The sequence below is a fragment of the Stegostoma tigrinum genome, chromosome 7, assembly GCF_030684315.1.
Source record: "Stegostoma tigrinum isolate sSteTig4 chromosome 7, sSteTig4.hap1, whole genome shotgun sequence".
NCBI classification, from domain to species: domain Eukaryota; kingdom Metazoa; phylum Chordata; class Chondrichthyes; order Orectolobiformes; family Stegostomatidae; genus Stegostoma; species Stegostoma tigrinum.
Genome location: NC_081360.1, coordinates 64,670,348 through 64,688,701, shown reverse-complemented (window position 1 = coordinate 64,688,701; position 18,354 = coordinate 64,670,348). Strand labels below are relative to the sequence as shown.

Below are 18,354 nucleotides of genomic sequence, written 5' to 3'. Positions count from 1 at the left end.
TTCCAAAAAGCATCCTTCCACTGCTATCTTCTGTCTCCAATGACTAAGCCAATTCTGTATTCATCTTGTCAACTCACTCCTGATACCAGGTGACTTCACCTTTTGTACGAATCTGCCAGAAGGGACCTTGTCAGATGCTTTACTGAGGTCCATGTAGACAATATCAACTGCTTTTCCCTTATCAATCATCTTCGTCACCTCCTCAAAAAACTCGATCAAGCTATTGAGGCATGTCCTCCCCTGCACAAAACCATGCTGTTTATTGCTAATAAGTCCACTTGCTTATAAATGCATATATGTCATGTCCACGAAAATCTTTTCCAATAATTTCCCTACTAACAACACGAGGCCCACAGGTCGGTAATTTCCAGGATTATCCCTCCTACTCTTTTAAACAATGGGACAACATTGGCTATTCTCCAACCCTCTGGGACCTCATCTGTGGCCAAAGAAGATACAAAGATGTCTGTCAAGACTCTAGCAATTTGTTCTCTTGCCCCCCCTCAATGCATCTCAAAGTTTTTCAAGTGATTACTAATTCTAAATTGAATTACTATTTCTAGAAGATTCCCATCACCAAAATTAAATTAAGATAACAAAGTGTGAAGCTGGATGAACACAGCAGGCCAAGCAGCATCTCAGGAGCACAAAAGCTGACATTTCGGGCCTAGATCCTTCATTAGAGAGGGGGATGGGGAGAGGGTTCTGGAATAAATAGGGAGAGACGGGGAGGCGAACCGAAGATGGAGAGAAAAGAAGATAGGTGGAGGGGATAGGTCAGTCCAGGGAAGACGGACAGGTCAAGGAGGTGGGATGAGGTTAGCAGGTAGGAAATGGAAGTGCGGCTTGAGGTGGGAGGAAGGGATGGGTGAGAGGAAGAACAGGTTAGGGAGGCAGAGACAGGCTGGGCTGGTTTTGGGATGCAGTGGGGGACAGGGATGAGCTGGGCTGGTTTTGGGATGCAGTGGGGGAAGGGGAGATTTTGAAGCTGGTGAAGTCCACATTGATACCATTGGGCTGCAGGGGTCCCAAGCGGAATATGTGTTGCTGTTCCTGCAACCTTCGGGTGGCATCATTGTGGCACTGCAGGAGCCCCATGATGGACAATGTCATCTGAGGAATGGGAGGGGGAGTTAAAATGGTTCACGACTGGGAGGTGCAGTTGTTTATTGCAAACCAAGCGGAGGTGTTCTGCAAAGTGGTCCCCAAGCCTCCGCTTACTGTCCCCAATGTAGAGGAAGCCACACTGGGTACAATGGATACAGTATAACCACATTGGCAGAGGTGCAGGTGAACATCTGCTTAATATGGAAAGTCATCTTGGGGCCTGGGATGGGGGTGAGGGAGGTGGTGTGGGGGCAAGTGTAGCATTTCCTGCCGTTGCAGGGGAAGGTGCCGGGTGTGGTGAGGTTGGAGGGCAGTGTGGAGCGAACAAGGGAGTCACGGAGAGAGTGGTCTCTCCGGAAAGCGGACAGGGGTGGGGATGGAAAATTGTCTTGGGTGATGGGGCCGGATTGTAGATGGCGGAAGTGTCAGAGGATGATGCGTTGTATCCGGAGGTTGGTGGGGTAGTGTGTGAGAACGAGGGGGATCCTCTTGGGGCGGTTGTGGCAGGAGCGGGGTGTGAGGGATATGTTGCAGGAAAAGCAGGAGACACGGTCGAGGGCGTTCTCAACCACTGCGGGGGGAAAGTTGCGGTCCTTGAAGAACTTGGACATCTGGGATGTGTGGGAGTGGAATGCCTCATCCTGGGAGCAGATGCGGTGGAGGAATTGGGAATAGGGGATGGGTGGGAGGAGGTGTATTCTAGGTAGCTGTGGGAGTCGGTGGGCTTGAAACAGACATCAGTTTCTAGCTGGTTACCTGAGATGGAGACTGAGAGGTCCAGGAAGGTGAGGGATGTGTTGCAGATGGCCCAGGTGAACTTGAGGTTGGGGTGGAAATTGTTGGTGAAGTGGATGAACTGTTTGAGCTCCTCTGGGGAAAAAGAGGCGGCGCCGATACAGTCATCAATGTACCAGAGGAAGAGGTGGGGTTTGAGGCCTGTGTAGGTGCGGAAGAGGGACTGTTCCACGTAACCTACAAAGAGGCAGGCATAGCTTGGGCCCATGTGGGTACCCATGGCCACCCCCTTTGTCTGTAGGAAGTGGGAGGAATCGAAAGAGAAGTTGTTGAGGGTGAGGACGAGTTCGGCTAGGCGGATGAGGGTGTCGGTGGAGGGGGACTGGTCGGGCCTGCGGGACAGGAAGAAGCGGACGGCCTTGAGGCCTTCTGCATGAGGAATGCAGGTGTATAGTGACTGGACATCCATGGTGAAGATAAGGTGTTGGGGGCCAGGGAATTGGAAGTCCTGGAGGAGGTGGAGGGCGTGGGTGGTGTCACGGACGTAGATAGGGAGTTCCTGGACGTAAGGGGAGAAAATGGAGTCCAGATAGGTGGAGATGAGTTCGGTGAGGCAGCAACGGGCTGAGACAATGGGTCGACCAGGGCAGGCAGGTTTGTGGATTTTGGGAAGGAGATAGAAACGGGCCGTGAGGGGTTGGGGAACAATAAGATTGGAGGCTGTAGGTGGGAGGTCCCCTGCGGTGATGAGGTAATGGATGATTAACAGGTTTATGAATGCAGGAAATTTCCTCACAATCTTTCTTGGAAAAGGCTAAAATGTTAGCCATTCCCCAGTCTTCTAGCTCCTACCCTATGTTCAGGAGAGACTGAAAGATTATGACCAGTGCGCCTACAATTTCTACCCTTGCTTCCTTCAAAATTCTTGGATGCATCCCTCCCAGTTCTGCATTCTTCTCAACTTTAAATACCAACAGTTTATGCAAGTGTGCTTCGTCATTAATTCTGAATCCTTCTAGAGACAGTTTCCTTCTCTGTCACAATGGCCTCGATAGTGATCTCCTCCTTTGTAAACACGAATACAAAATAATCATTTAACACCTCAGCTCTGTCCCTGCCATCATATTTAAAACCCCTTTTGGTCTCTGATCAGCCCTACTCCTCCTTTCACCATTGCTTAAAAGTTTAGATGCCTAAATTGCATTTTCTGCCTTACATTGTCTCAGGCACATTTTTTTTCTTTCTAATTTTAAATTCTACCTCCTTTGTTTTCCAGGAAACTCTGGATTTCTGTACCCTATCTTTACCATTAGAGGGAATATAACTTTAATGTACCTGAACCACCTGCTCTTTGAAGGTGGCCCATTGTTCTGTTACTGCTTTTCCTACCAACCACTTAACTTAATCAGTTCTGCTCAGCTCTGTTTTTGTTCCATTAAAGTCAGCTCTCCACCAATTATATTTTCTTATACTGGATTGTTGCATCTCATTCTTCGACGTCATCTGCCAACTTATACAATGATCACTGAGTCTTAAATCTTCCCCCACTGTGACTTGATCCACTTGGCCCAAATCATGTCCAGGGACCAAGAGAAACAATACATTCTTCCTTGTTGAACTGGGCACATACTGCTGTTGGAAACTCTCTTGAATACAATCTAGGAACACTTCCCCTCGTTGCTCCTTACACTAATGGTATTTCAATCTATATTAGCATAATTGAAATTTACTCTATGTTGGCATTTCTCTGTGAGCAATTCCCAGATTTGTTCCTCTACAACCTTTCCACAAGTTGGTGGTCAATGACTACACCAAGTAACATCATTAAATGCTTATTATTTCATTGCTCTGGCCAAACTGTCTATGTCCTTCAATCCTTCGAAACATCTTCCTTCTCCAGCATTGCAATACCCTCCTTAGCCATTCTGCAACCCCTCCTCCTTTCTTTCCTTTTCTATCTTTGCTGAACAACTTCTACCCTAGAATCTTTTAAGACCCACCCTTGCTCTTCCTCAGGTTAGGTGTCTGTCATCACCAAAACATATTGATTCCAAATTGTAATCTGTGCCTGCAATTGCCCAATCTTATTTACTATACTTTGTGTATTTATATATTTGTACCCCTCAATCTCGGTTTGGGACTTTCTTTTTTTAAACCGCTACAACTTCGCCTATTCTCTATATTATTGCTGGCTATATCCCATAGTATTTTACAAACCCTGGTGTTGTCTTTGACTATCTATTCTTGGTTCCCACACCTGTCATTGTAGTTTCATTTTGAAAAAATAAATCCTCTACTTTAACACAACATTTAAGGGAAAAAAAATGTCTCTATTAGTTTAAGTCATCCAAATACCACCCTGACTTGGAATACATGGGGATATCTGACTTCGGTATTCATATTTGTTTCTTATTTTACTGCTACCATAAATGAAAGATACTTAGAAGGCATGCAGGTGACACAATTATAGCTTTGTATTAATAACCTTTCTGTCAGCATCTATGAGATACGTCAGAACATCAAACGTTAACTGACACAAATAGAATAATTTCACCCTCCAGTGAGCTGTAGTTATTTCTCAGAATCAATGAACGAAAAAAATAAAGAAGTCTACCCGTGATTAACATTATGAGTTGTGTCATTTCATATCACAGTAACTGGTTAAAAATTGTCCAGCTTCTCAAAGCATTGTAGAAATGCCTTCAGTGCAGCACTGTTGTGATGAGAAAGGCAAGTTTGCTACTCCCTCCTCAAAGAACCCAAGGACAGGCAATGATTGCCAGCGACGTCTATCTCCCCAAAATGGATTTTTAAAACATTTTCAATTTCTCTATTTATTTGCACTGAATCTAACACTTCATACTCCAACTTTCAACATCTATCCAGTCAAGTCCCCTTAGGATCTTGCATGTTTCAATTAAGCCACCTCAGTGGATACAGTCCTAGCCTGTCTATCCTTTCCTCATAATGCCATCAACTCACTCCAGATCTCTGTCTAGTAAACCTTCTCTGAACTGCTTCCAATACATCAACATCTTTCCATGTGTTTTGTGGCCAGTTCTATAGACAGAACTCCAGACGTATAACTGACCCATAACCTCCCTACTCCTGCATCAAATTCTCCTCATTGTAAACCATGACATTCTGTTAGCCTTCCTGATTACTTGCTGTACCTGCATACTAACTTGTTGTGATTCATGCACAGGACACTCAGATGCCTCTGCATCTCAGATCTCTGCAACCTCTCACCATTTAGATAATATGCTTTTGTTTATGTCTCCTGCCAAAACGGACAATTTCACACTTTCCCACTTCATAATCCATTTGCAAGATCTTTGCTCACTCACTTTAACCAATCGATATCATTTTGGAAGCTCCTTATGTTTTCTTCACAACTCACTTTCCCCAATTATCATTGATTATCATCAAATTTAGCTACCTTCATACAAATAACTTATATAAATTGTGAAGACTTGAGGCCTTAGTACTGACGCTAGTGGTACATCATTAGAGACATTCTGCTAACCTGATAAAGACCTTCCTTATCCCTACTCTTTGCTTTCTATTACCTTTGAACTATGCTAATGTTATCCCCCTACTCTAGCAGCTTTTATTTTGCACAATAATCTTTGATGCGGTGCCCTATGAAATGCCTCTGGAAATCCAAATACAATGCATCATCTGGTTCCCCTTTATTTACAGCCCAAGTTAGTTCTTCGAAGAACTCCAGCAAATTAGTTAAACGTGATTTCCTTTTCACAAAACCATGTGAGCTCTGCCCGATTACTTTGAACTCATCCAAGTGCCCTGTTATAATATTTTTAATAATAGCTTCTAACATTTTCCCTATGACAAATGTTAAGGTATTGAGGTTGGTTGGCTCGCCGAGCTGGTGTGCTGTTCCGTAGACGTTTAGTTACCCTGCTTGGTAATATCAGCCTCAGATGAAGTGCCAGTTTGTTTTCCCACCTAGTTTTTAAATTCTGGAGTCATGTTAAGCTAATTAGCCTGTAGTTAACCGCTTTCTGCCTCCTTTCCTATTTAACTAAGAAGTCACATGAGTTATTTTCCAATGTAAAATGAACCTTTGCTGTATCTAATTAATTCTGTACAATTTAAACCAAACCATCAACTATTTACTAGCTAATTCTTTTAAGATCTAAGAATGAAATTCATCAGGACCTGCCAAATTGCAGTTCCAAAAAACTTACTCGGCACTACTTCCATAGTAAATGTGATTTTCTTGAGTTCGTTACTCTATTTCAGTTCTTGATTTACTACTATTTCCAGGATGCTATTTGTGTTTTCTGTAGTGAAAACCAAGGCAAAATAGCTGTTCAATTCATCCGCCATCCACCATTGTTAATTCACCAGACTTAAGGTTTTAGATTAGGTTTTAGACCCTGAAGGGTCTAGGCCCGAAATGTCAGCGTTTGCGCTCCTAAGATACTGCTTGGCCTGCTGTGTTCATCCAGCTCCACACTTTGTTATCTTGGATTCTCCTGCATCTGCAGTTCCCATTATCTCTGATCACAATTTTAACCTCACTGCGAAGTCTCTTCCAGGGATGCCTAACCTGAAGAAGTTACCCTCCTCCCTCAGGACCAACCTCAGGGGATCTCTCTCCCACAGCTTTTCTGATGAAGTGTCTAGGCCCGAAACGTCAGCTTTTATGCTCCTAAGATACTGCTTGGCCTGCTGTGTTCATCCAGCATCTGCAGTTCCCATTATCTCTGATCACAGGGTTTTAGAGTAGATTTGTAGCTAGGGTTGTGGATGTTGTGGCTGTTGGCTCGCTGAACTAGTTCATTGTTTCACAGACATTTCATTACCCTGCTGGCTGACATCATCAGTCCGGCCTCTGATGAAGCACTTTTGTTTTCCCGCCTGTTATTTAAACTCTGGAGTCTGTTGAGCTGGATTGTCTCACTTCTGGTTTTCCTTCACAATATAGAGAGAGTGTTTATGGGGTCTAGCTCTATGTGTTCATTGATGGCTTTCTTAGTGGAATTCCTGTGCTTGTCTCTGCTTTGCCTGTCCCAGGATCCTGATGTTGCCCCAATCGAATTGGTGGTGTTCTTTATCCATGTGGATGGAAATGAGTGAGTATTGGTTCGTGTCTTTATGCTGTCAGTTGATGTTCATCTACCCTTGTGGTTAATTTTCCTAATTAAAAACCTGGTTCTCCACTAAGAAAGCCATCAATAAACCCATAGAGCTAGACCCCGTATATACTCTATTGCAAAAACCAGAAGGGAGATAATACAGCTCAACGGACAGAGGAGTTTAAATAATGGGCGGGAAAATGCAACACCACTTTATCAGAGGCCACATACCTGCTGGGTAATGAAATGTCTGCAGAACAATAAACCAGCTCAGCCAGCCAACCACGACACCACCAGACTTATATCCTCCAGGACCAATACTTACTTTGCTAACTCTTTTCTTTTTGAAATATCTTGAAAACAAAACTGACCTGTTTTTATATTTTTGGCCAACTTTCTCTCATACTCTGACTTTTCCCTCTTTATTAATCTTTTAGTAATTCTTTGCTCTTTTTTAAACATTCTGTCCAATCATTAGATTTGCCATCGACTTTATCAGAATTATTTACCATTTCTTTGAGCTTGATACTACATTGGATTTTTTTTTAAAATTAACTGGGGATGGCAAGGCTGCCCTTTAGAACCTTTTTTTCCAAATGTACTTATTCCGCATTTTCTAAAACATCCCCTTTAATGTTTGCCACTGATCTCTATTAATGTATCCTTAAGTGAAATTGCTAGTTCACTTTCACCAGTTCTACTTTCATGCCATCATGATGCTCGCACAAATTCATAAAAGTACTCTTTGACCCACACCTCATTTCCTTAAACAGTATGTAAAACTCAATTACAATTATAGTAACTCAGACCCAGAGGTGCCTTCACTATGCAGTTGTTTACTAATCCTACTGCATTGGTCAAAAACAGGTCTAGCATGGCTTGCTCTCTATTAGGGCCATAACACACTGGGCTTAAGAAACTGTCTAGAAAATATTCACTGAATTTTTCCATGAAATTATGTGTTTCCCCATCTAATTTCCCCTCATATATATGAAGGTAAAAGAATCGCTTCTACCCTTTTGACAAGCTCCCAGTTTTACTTCCTGAATTTTCTATCCTACCATGTGGTTACTATTTGGGAGCCTGTACAAAACTCCCACAACTGACTTGTGTCTTTATCATTCCTAATCCCAAACCAGACTTCTTCTGAATCAGTTTTCTGAATTTAGATCATCACTCTCTGTTGTGCCAATATCATCTTTAATACACATAGCCACTCCTCCACTCTTTGCTGGCTTCCTAAATGTTGTACAATCTAGGTCATCCATGTGTTGTAACGTCTACTAGATCATATCTTTTTAATCTCAATTTGTACTACTAGTTCATCTATAGTATTTAAAAGTAATTTTTTCCCTAGTGATAGGAGATTATATATTAATTGAATCACTGAGCCATAATTCTCATTAATTCTTGATTTTGACAAATTAACCGAAACAGGTTTTATTTGATTTCCTAAAAATACTCCATTGAAATCATATAATCTTCTAAAATAGTCCTTTATTTATAAATACCTTTAACTTGCCTGATAAGACTGTTCAAATGTAGACTCCCACTTGAGTCTGACATCCTCACCAGCCCTGTTTAGTTCATAGTACTGCTGGTCAATTTTTGTCAGCATCCCTGATGATTTTTTCAGTTTTTTCAGCTGCTATAGGATCAAACCAATAACAACAAACATTTAGTTTAGAAAAAAAATTCTCATAGTATAATGTATCAAAACTTGTGTAATAATGAATATTACAACTTCGCAGGATAACATTTGTAAGTTAGGTTATTGATTATAATTCAAAATATACCTAAAATAAATCAGTTCTCTTCAAATGCCAATGACCTAAAACCTTACCCCTATTTCTCTCTTCACGCATGCTGCCAGAAATGCCCAGTATTTGTATTAATTTGTGTTTTTATTTCAAGTTTCCAGTTCCAGCAACATTGTACTTTTGAACAAAATAAAAAGGACTCACACATTAAATACATGCCTGTAGGATTGGGTACTATGGAATTGATTCCCTTCAGTGAGTTCCTAACCTTAGTAAGATGACTACGAGTAAAAATGAGGAAAGATTATCTTGTTCACTTCAGATCAGTGTTACAGGATAATTAAACTACACTGTTTGTGTGTCCGGTGGTAGGCGGCTCTTAACAAGCCAACTTCACATACTTCATATGCGAATGTTTCAAGCACCCATAACCATAAATGTACGTGCACTACCTTTATGCATATGTCAAACTACTTTAAAATAAATGTGTTGAATAGCTATGCAAAACTAATGCATGTAAATGCCAGGTGTTTCATAAGGATGCAGGGGCACAGTGGTAATGTCACTGGGCTAGTAATGCAGAGTCCATGGCTAATGTTCTGGGGACATGGGTTCAAATCCCAACATGGTGAAATTTGATTTTATTTAATAGTCTGGAATAGCTACTATATAACTACTGTTTGAATGTAAAAACACATATGGCTCAATATTGACCTTTACGAAAGAAAATCATATGTCCTTGCCTGGTCCAGCCTGTATACGATTCCAGGCCCACAACAATGTGTTTGATTTTGCGCACAAAACACAGAAAGCTAGCACACAGGTGCAGCAGGTAATCAGGAAAGCTAATGGAGTGCAGGCCTTTATTTCAAGGGGTTGAAGATAACAGTAAGCACATCTTTCTACTATTGTACATGGTGGTGGTGAGACATCTGGTGTACTGTGAACAATTGAGGTCCCCTTAAGAAAATATATTATTTCATTGGAAGCAGCTCAGAGAAGGTTCACTAGGAATGATCCTCAGTGAAGAGTGTTTGTCTATGAGCTAAGGTTAAACAGTTTGGGTCTCTATTCAGCATCACAAGAATTGTACAGCACAGAAACAGACCCTTTAGCCCAACCCATCCTGACTAGATGCCCTAAACTGATTCAGTACCATTTGCCAGCATTTGGGCCATATCCCTCTAAACCCCACCTATTCATGCTTTTTAAATGTTGTAATTATACTAGCCTCCGCCACCTCTGGCAGCTTGTTCCATACATACATCGCCCTCTGTGTGAAAAAGATACCTTTCAGGTCCCTTTTAAGTCTTTCCCCTCTCACCTTAACTCTACACCCTCTAGCACCACTCCCCTACCCTGAGAAAAAGACCTTGGGTGTTCACCCTATCCATGCTGCTCATGATTCTACAAACCCCTATAAAGGTCACCCGTCAGCCTCCAATGCTCTTGGGGAAAAAAAGAGCCCCAAGTGCTCATTGGAATTCAGAAGATTAAGAGGTGATCGCATTAACATGTATAGTATTCTTCAGGAGCTTGACAAGGTCCATGCTGAGAGAATGAATCTAGGACCAGACAGCACAGTCTCAGAACTAAAGGGTACCAATTTAAAACTGAGATGAGGCAGTACTTCTTCTCTCAGAGATTAAATGTCTTTGAAACTACTTGCTAAGAGAGATGTGGGGACAGAACCATTGTGTATCTTCATGGCAGAAATAGATTCTCAATTGGTAGGGGAATCAACCGTTATGGTGAAACGACAGGAAAACGAACATAAGGAGTGTTGGATCAGCCATGCTCCTATTGAATGATAGAGCAGGCTGGATGCACCAAATGACCTTTTCCTGTTCCTTTTTCATATTGTTTTATAGACTTCAAACTGCTCAAAGACATTAGCAAGCTGCTCAGCTGTATTAAAACTGCTACAAGGTCTAAACAAATGAACCAACCAGCATCAACCCTGGGACAGGAAACTACATCAGCAAACACAGCCTTGTTGACCAAAGAGTCCTAGGAATTGGGATCAATGCTCAAATGTCAAGCAATGACCATCTACAATAATACAGCATATAATCATTACCTTTTGAAATTAAACGGGATCACCATCACAGAATCTCCCACTATCAACGTCCTTAGGGATGCTATTGACCAGAAAGTGGTCTGGACTAGCCATAAAAATACAGTGGCTGCCACAGTAGGTGAACGGCTAGGAAGTAAGTCAACTTCTGTCTCCCAGAAGCCGGTTTGTCATCTACAACATCATATCAGGAGTGTGATGGAGTCATTGCCAATTGCCTGGATGAGTGCAACTTCAATAACGTTCAAGAAGCCAATACCATTCAGGCCAAAACATCTCATTTGACTGGCATCCCATGCAGTGTGAACCATCAAAATGATGCACTGCAACAAATCATCAAGCACCTTCCTAACCTGTGACTTCTATCACTCAGAAGAACAAGGGCAGCAGTTACATGGGAACCCCACCTGTTGCCAGTTCCACCTCAAGCAACACTGACTTGGCACTATATTGCTGTTTCTTCAAAATACTGGGTCAGAAACTTGAAACTTCATTCCTAAAGCACTAGGGGTGTCCACATACCTAAGGAATGCAGCAGTTCAAGGTGGCGGCTCACCACCATTTTCTCCAGGCTAATTAGGGATGGGCATTAGACTTTGGACTGATCAGTAGGAATAGTTCACAAGGATTACCACCTTGCCAGTTGATATTCCTAATAATAACTCTCCAAGTTTATTACAATCACAGTCCCTATATTTATTATATTTGTATTGATTCATATGTGCTACTAATACAGAAGAAAACTGAACTGAATAATAAAGGTAAAAACAATGTTACATGTTTGTGTTCATAAACTGTATAATTAAATGATTTTCAGGCTATACCATGTGTGAGGGGAGATATATAGGTACTGTTTACTTGTTTGGATCTCACACAGAAAGTTTAGAGAATATGTACAAGTGACAAGTGGTGTAAAAAGGCTATATTCTAAATGTCCAACATTATGGTTTGGAAATAGAGCTGGGAGCCAACAGAAGAGGCCTTCACTGAAGACATCTTAATGATTAGTGATCAAATTTGAGGCAGACTGCTACTGATGATTGTAACCGACAATAACATAAACCAGGGTCTTTGAGATCTGAAAGGAGAATCATCTTCCATACAAAACTGTTTCTCTGTCTCCTCACAAATGCTGCCAAACCTGTTGAATATTTCCAGCACACACTGTTTTGCTTCTGCACAATCTGAACTAGTTGCACGTATGTCAAGAAATTACATGGATTTAAGTTGGTGGAAATGGCCACATTATGATCCATTTGATCAGAAGAATACTGGATATGCTAAACAGATGATGGGGACTTTGTGCATATGCTATTTCTACATGTTTGAAATTTCTGTACATAACTCTGCAGTAAACTACATAATCGTCATGGCTACAACAGTATCTTGAATAATTGTTTTCTAACATTATAATGGTGTTACAAAATCAACTATCACTGATGAATTATTTATCCATTTCAACAGGACCCAGCCTATAACTTCCATGGTGACACAAACTGCCAGTATCATTTCGATCATGATTCACCAAACAATTGAAACATAGAAATCAGCTGAGATAAACAATCTAAGTTCCTTAAATGACAGGGCTGAGGAAGTATTATAGCTGCTCAATAAAAGAGGTGACTATAATGCCAGCTATAACCAGATAACAAATTCAAAACAAAATCACACTTTCATCACAGTTTACTTAACGTCAGACAGCAGTGTGCCGCAAAAGTTTGCCATTTTGAATAGTACAATATGCACAACCTTTTTTTTCTCTTTTTCAGTTATTATTTGTTTGTTGTTTTCCACCAAATCAGAGACAGATTCATGGTGCTTGGTAGATCTCATCAACTTCTTTTTCATCTGTAATCCAAAAGCATTGCAATAAATTAGAATCTGAATTAGCATGTACCAAGTAAGTTATTCTTATTTGATAAAGCAAGGAAATCTCATTTTAAAATATATTTTTCAATGCCTTCAAACCCAAAAAAAATCTATATAGATATTTGGCACAATTTATATGTAAAATTATGCTATTGGTTTGTAAGCTAAGCACCTTCAATAGAATTATTTTTGTACCTCTACACAATATGCTTAAAATATTATAATGACTTTAAAAAACTTTAAATTGTGCAGACACTAAGGGAAACATTAAAAATGTTAACTTATACCTTAATTTGTTGACTCCAGTTGTCTGTAAGACACTTTGATGACTTTTCAACAGCATTATCCAACTGACGTACGGGTATGAAATTGGACAGAAAAGGAAAGATTAAATGTTAAAAGGACAACAGAAATAAATTAGCCAATATACAGAGAAACACATTTTATAGAATGCACAATACATACTGACTTTCTCCTTTTAGTATGTTCATCCAGCATTTGACGGATTGGTTTAATCGCTTCTTGCTGAATGGCAATAGCTAATTTCCTGTTTTGAATAACGGATACAATAATTGTTAAATCTAAATTTCACTGAGCATGTGAAAAATGTACCAAGCTACCAGATTGATTTTTCTATGGATATTATCACCAAACATGAAAAAAAGTACAAGTTTCCCTTACAAAGTGTGTTTAGAATACTTGAGGAGAGATACACATTGAGCAGAAAGGTGAATTTGGGGGAAATCAACAGATAACAGATATAAAGATCCTGGAGGTTTCTTTGAAGGTAAGAGAGAAGTAGCAAGCCTAAGCAGTTTTAAAAGGACAAGTATTATACACCTTGGTGAGAGTACAGGGTTCTGGAAGCCAATTACTCAAATTATTAAAAGCTAGCATACCAATACAAAAAGTATTTCTAAAGATTAGAGCATCTCAAAGGATGAAATACAACAGTGAATGCATTTACCCAAATGAAACCTCATCTGATGTTCTACATTGAAGTTTGGGCATTCATACAAAACAAAAATATAATGCCGTTGTCTCTTCAATGATCCAGATTCCCAGAATAATTCTGAAGCAAAAAGGCTTCAATTATGACGGCAGACTGCTTGGACTAGGTTGTATCCCTTGGAGCTCAGAAGGTTCAGAGGAGTCAATATTGCCTCTGATGAGTGAATCTCAAATAACAGGAAATATATTTAACATTGAAGCTAGGCCAGGTAGTTGAATGAAATCAAGAAGCACTTCCTCACATAAAAAGGTAGTGGAAATCTGAACTCTCCAATCAAAATGCTGTGCGTATTGGTTGATCAATCTTAGTCTTGAAAGTAGTTAATGAAATGTGAGGCTGGATGAACACAGCAGGCCCAGCAGCATCTCAGGAGCACAAAAGCTGACGTTTCGGGCCTAGACCCTTCACCAGAGAGGGGGATGGGGTGAGGGTTCTGGAATAAAGAGGGAGAGAGGGGGAGGCGGACCGAAGATGGAGAGAAAAGAAGATAGGTGGAGAGGAGAGTATACGTGGGGAGGTAGGGAGGAGATAGGTCAGTCCAGGGAAGACGGACAGGTCAAGGAGGTGGGATGAGGTTAGTAGTTAGGAAATGGAGGTGCGGCTTGGGGTGGGAGGAAGGGATGGGTGAGTGGAAGAACAGGTTAGGGAGGCAGAGACAGGTTGGACTGGTTTTGAGATGCAGTGGGGGGGAGGGGAAGAACTGGGCTGGTTTTGGGATGTGGTGGGGGAAGAGGAGATTTTGAAGCTTGTGAAGTCCACATTGATACCATTGGGCTGCAGGGTTCCCAAGCGGAATATGAGTTGCTGTTCCTGCAACCTTCGGGTGGCATCATTGTGGCACTGCAGGAGGCCCATGATGGACATGTCATCTAAAGAATGGGAGGGGGGGTGGAAATGGTTTGCGACTGGGAGGTTCAGTTGTTTATTGCGAACCGAGCGGAGGTGTTCTGCAAAGCGGTCCCCAAGCCTCCGCTTGGTTTCCCCAATGTAGAGAGAGCCACACCGGGTACAGTGGATGCAGTATACCACATTGGCAGATGTGCAGGTGAACTTCTGCTTAATGTGGGAAGTCATCTTGGGGCCTGGGATAGGGGTGAGGGAGGTGGTGTGGAGGCAAGTGTAGCATTTCCTGCGGTTGCAGGGGAAGGTGCTGGGTGTGGTGGGGTTGGGGGGGGGGGGGGGGGGGGGTGGGGGGGGGGGGGGGAAGTGTGGAGCGAACAAGGGAGTCACGGAGAGAGTGGTCTCTCCGGAAAGCAGACAGGAGTGGGGATGGAAAAATGTCTTGGGTGGTGGGGTCGGATTGTAGATGGCGGAAGTGTCGGATGATGATGCGTTGTATCTGGAGGTTGGTGGGGTGGTGTGTGAGAACGAGGGGGATCCTCTTTGGGTGGTTGTGGCAGGGGCGGGGGTGAGGGATGTGTTGCAGGAAATGCGGGAGACGCGGTCAAGGGCATTTACTTGAAAGTAGTTGTTATGTAAGGCTGTTGTGAAAATGAAAAAAATGTGGGTAAATCCAGTTAGAGATTAGTCATGAGATAATACTTGAGCAGAATGGGTTCAAAGTGCAAAACGGCCTAGTCCTGTTCCCGTTATGGCTGCAATCAGCCTTTGATGATGGGACAGAAGGAATGGTATAGTATTTCATAATCCAGAATTGGAGGAAAGTGTATCATCAGTAAAGACTGAAGTAAACATCCCATACAGGGTGGAGTGAGGTTATGGAGAACTACGATAGATGTTGGCAGAAATGCAAGAATTGCATTGGGATACATACAGAAACTAACTTCATTAGTGTGCCTTTAGTCATTAGGGTCTGGATGATAAGAGGTTATCACCTTTATAACTTTGGGCATAATATGAATGACTATAGAGGATATGAGAATATTTTTGAGAAGACATAGTAGTTACTTTGAAATGAAGACAAGAATACTAATGCACAGCTGAATTTCTCAACTCAGATAGTAGAATGAAATGGAATGATGAAGTTTCTAAGGCAGTAACAGGAGTGAGTAGGGTCAAAGGGCTGGTGAAGCTGCAGTCTTAATCTCTCAAGCAGGATGATCAGATAAATTGAAGTACAATCGCTTTTATAATGAATGCATGTTTGCCACAAATAGCAGGAGGTACTGGTTCAACATTATGCAGAAAGAATTTGACAAATATAAATATGTACGTACAATTTGGCATCTCCTCATTCTTAACATTCATGCAAACACTATCAAATCCTCCAATATCTTCATCCTCATATTTCATGCCATGAGCATGACCTGATTTGCTGCTTACTTTGCTAAAGAGTACTGCAAGCTTGGTTCTATTTTTACTAACAGTTGCAACCAAGAGGCAAAATATGCAAAGAGGAGACTTCTGGCAGTACAGATAGAGATCTTGAAAGGATCATCCATGCTCCAGAAAACTGATATGGATTGATTTTGATCAGTTTTTGGGGAAACAAAAATCTACTGGGCAAATTTACACAATAACATTGACTACAATGGTAAGAAAATGCTGCCAAGAGAAGTTAAAACATCTGGTTGATTTAACTTGAAACCAATTGTTAAAAATGAGCCACTTCATCTGCAAAAAATGGAAAACGGCAAACACATGGTGCTAATCTAAGCTTTCAATTGTGAGATTTCAACTAGTCATTGGAGGCAACGAGATGGAAAAAAAACATACTTCAAAATACAGAAAGCCACCACTTACAACTACTAAATGTCAAAGGGTTAAATGCTACAGCTAACAATGTTTCTAAATTGTAACAGCAAATGTTGTAGGAATCGTATCAATGATTCATGACAAATGATCAGGCAAGTAGCAGCTTACAAAAAAAGGATTTTACCTACTGATCCTGAGGACACAGATAATGATATATCCCATGACTTTAGCTCAGATCTGCAATTTTGATATTACAAACATCTGATTCTGAAAAAGTTCACTATTTTGTGATTTTGCTTCTAATACTTCTCAGCAAATAGAGGCTTGAATATGGTTTCTATGAACTAGATGCAGAGATGGGATAGTGTAGGGGGAAGGGCTTAGATTAGTTCACAGATTGGCGCAACATCAAGGGCCAAAGGCTGTGCTGTATTGTTCTATGTTCTATCACCAGGGTGAGTTACCAGTGGTAAAATTCTCACCTCTGAGTCAGGGGAATGAATTCTAGACAAACATTGTCAGAATAGAATCTCATGTTTATTGAGTTGTGGCTTGCTTTAGTAACTGCTAAATAGACGTCAAAATCCCTGATTATTGCAGTATCATCTATTAGCATCTTGAAATACACAGACAAACAGTACAATATAAATACTTCAATGCTCAAGTTCACAGAATAGTGAAGTATATGTTTTTCAAAGCGATTGCTCTGAAACAGTGGTTCTGACTCATCTCAGGCCGTCTTTAAACCCACCCATGCAATTCTGCAGTAAACGTCATTTCTTGAGAGACGCAGTTCCACCCATCAAAAATGGAGCTGTAAATAGAGGTACTTGTTAATGACAGACAACATGAAATCACTGATATCAAGAATAAGCTTGTTTCCAAACAAAATACTGAATATTGTCCAAAACTACTCTGATAAAAATAGAGTTGAGGGGTAGAGAATATTTAAAATGTCACCACTGCAGTGCTGGAAATGTATAGTTAATACAGAAATTGCAAGAATTGAAAATTACAAACATTTGTGCACTCAACGATACAAGTTTCCATGGAGACTGTAACACAATCAGTCCTTTATTTTTGATGCCAATTTTCTGCCTTCACTGTCACTTCTAATGACTCTGACTCCCAGCTGGGATACAAATCCATGAACGCCAGTTACCATCTGGCCATCATTCATGTGTGAACCCTGACAGAAGTACTAACAGGCTAGTTATTCATACAGCATCACTGACAAGTCTAATTCCTAATCCTGGCCACCCTTCATGTTCGCAATTCCTTATGTTCAGCAGGGCTGCTGTATAACATTCAAAAATATTGAAACCTTTTCCCCACTTCTTACCCAGAAGTTCTGAAAGATTCAGCAACTGTAGGTAACCTTAAAGAACAACTGAAAAACTTGGGTGTTAATGCTTAACTTTTCATATTCATGTAACAAGAAATATCACATGAACAGAAACAAACCAAACTAGAATGGCAATGGCTAGGACATATCTATGGGATTGTTCCCAAATTTAACTATTTCAGAATCAATACTTTATGGCTTGAAAAACAACTTCAAGAAATTGAAGAGAAGTCCACGAACTCAAGGTAGATTGGTCTTAATTGACACTCGTCCTCTTTCATCTACATTAGTTCAAAGAAATATCGAAGACAAGTGTAAAGCTCAATTACATTTTATTTAAAGGAAGAAAACCTACAAAAGTAATAAATGATTTTGTCTTGTTCTCATCAGAATGTAAACTGTTTATCTGTAGTAATCCTACAATTTCTAAATCCAAATTCAGGTATGTATACATAAAAAAGACTCGTTTTTGGTGGTAATCTCATTATACCTGACTATACTTCGCACAGGCTGTGTTCAATGCTGCCCAATATTACAACAGGGCCAGTCAACAACTGTTGGATCTCCCTTTTGCATATTTTTCAAGCAATGACCCCAGATATTTCAATCTCTTTTTGTCTAAAAAATGTGGTATGAATTTTTAAATCATGTTATTATGTTGACTTTAAATAAAGAATTAAGTAAAGTAT

General features: G+C 40.8%; 1 protein-coding gene across 3 annotated transcripts in view; it reads right to left on the bottom strand.

Annotated features, from left to right (window-relative positions):
- The window catches only part of nostrin (nitric oxide synthase trafficking), a 56,311-nt gene that overhangs the window by 17,891 nt on the left and 20,066 nt on the right, over positions 1 to 18,354 (bottom strand). The window contains exons 4-8 of one of the 3 annotated variants that reach the window (XM_048534873.2): positions 17,072 to 17,134; positions 13,119 to 13,200; positions 12,941 to 13,003; positions 12,534 to 12,632; positions 8,470 to 8,595 (exon numbers count right to left, since the gene is read on the bottom strand). In XM_048534873.2, the coding sequence (XP_048390830.1) occupies positions 8,470 to 8,595; positions 12,534 to 12,632; positions 12,941 to 13,003; positions 13,119 to 13,200; positions 17,072 to 17,134 (433 nt within the window). Of the gene's footprint in view, positions 1 to 8,469; positions 8,596 to 12,533; positions 12,633 to 12,940; positions 13,004 to 13,118; positions 13,201 to 16,504; positions 16,591 to 17,071; positions 17,135 to 18,354 lie in introns of those variants that run through there. The other 2 variants (XM_048534874.2, XM_048534875.2) reach the window with 2 other exon arrangements.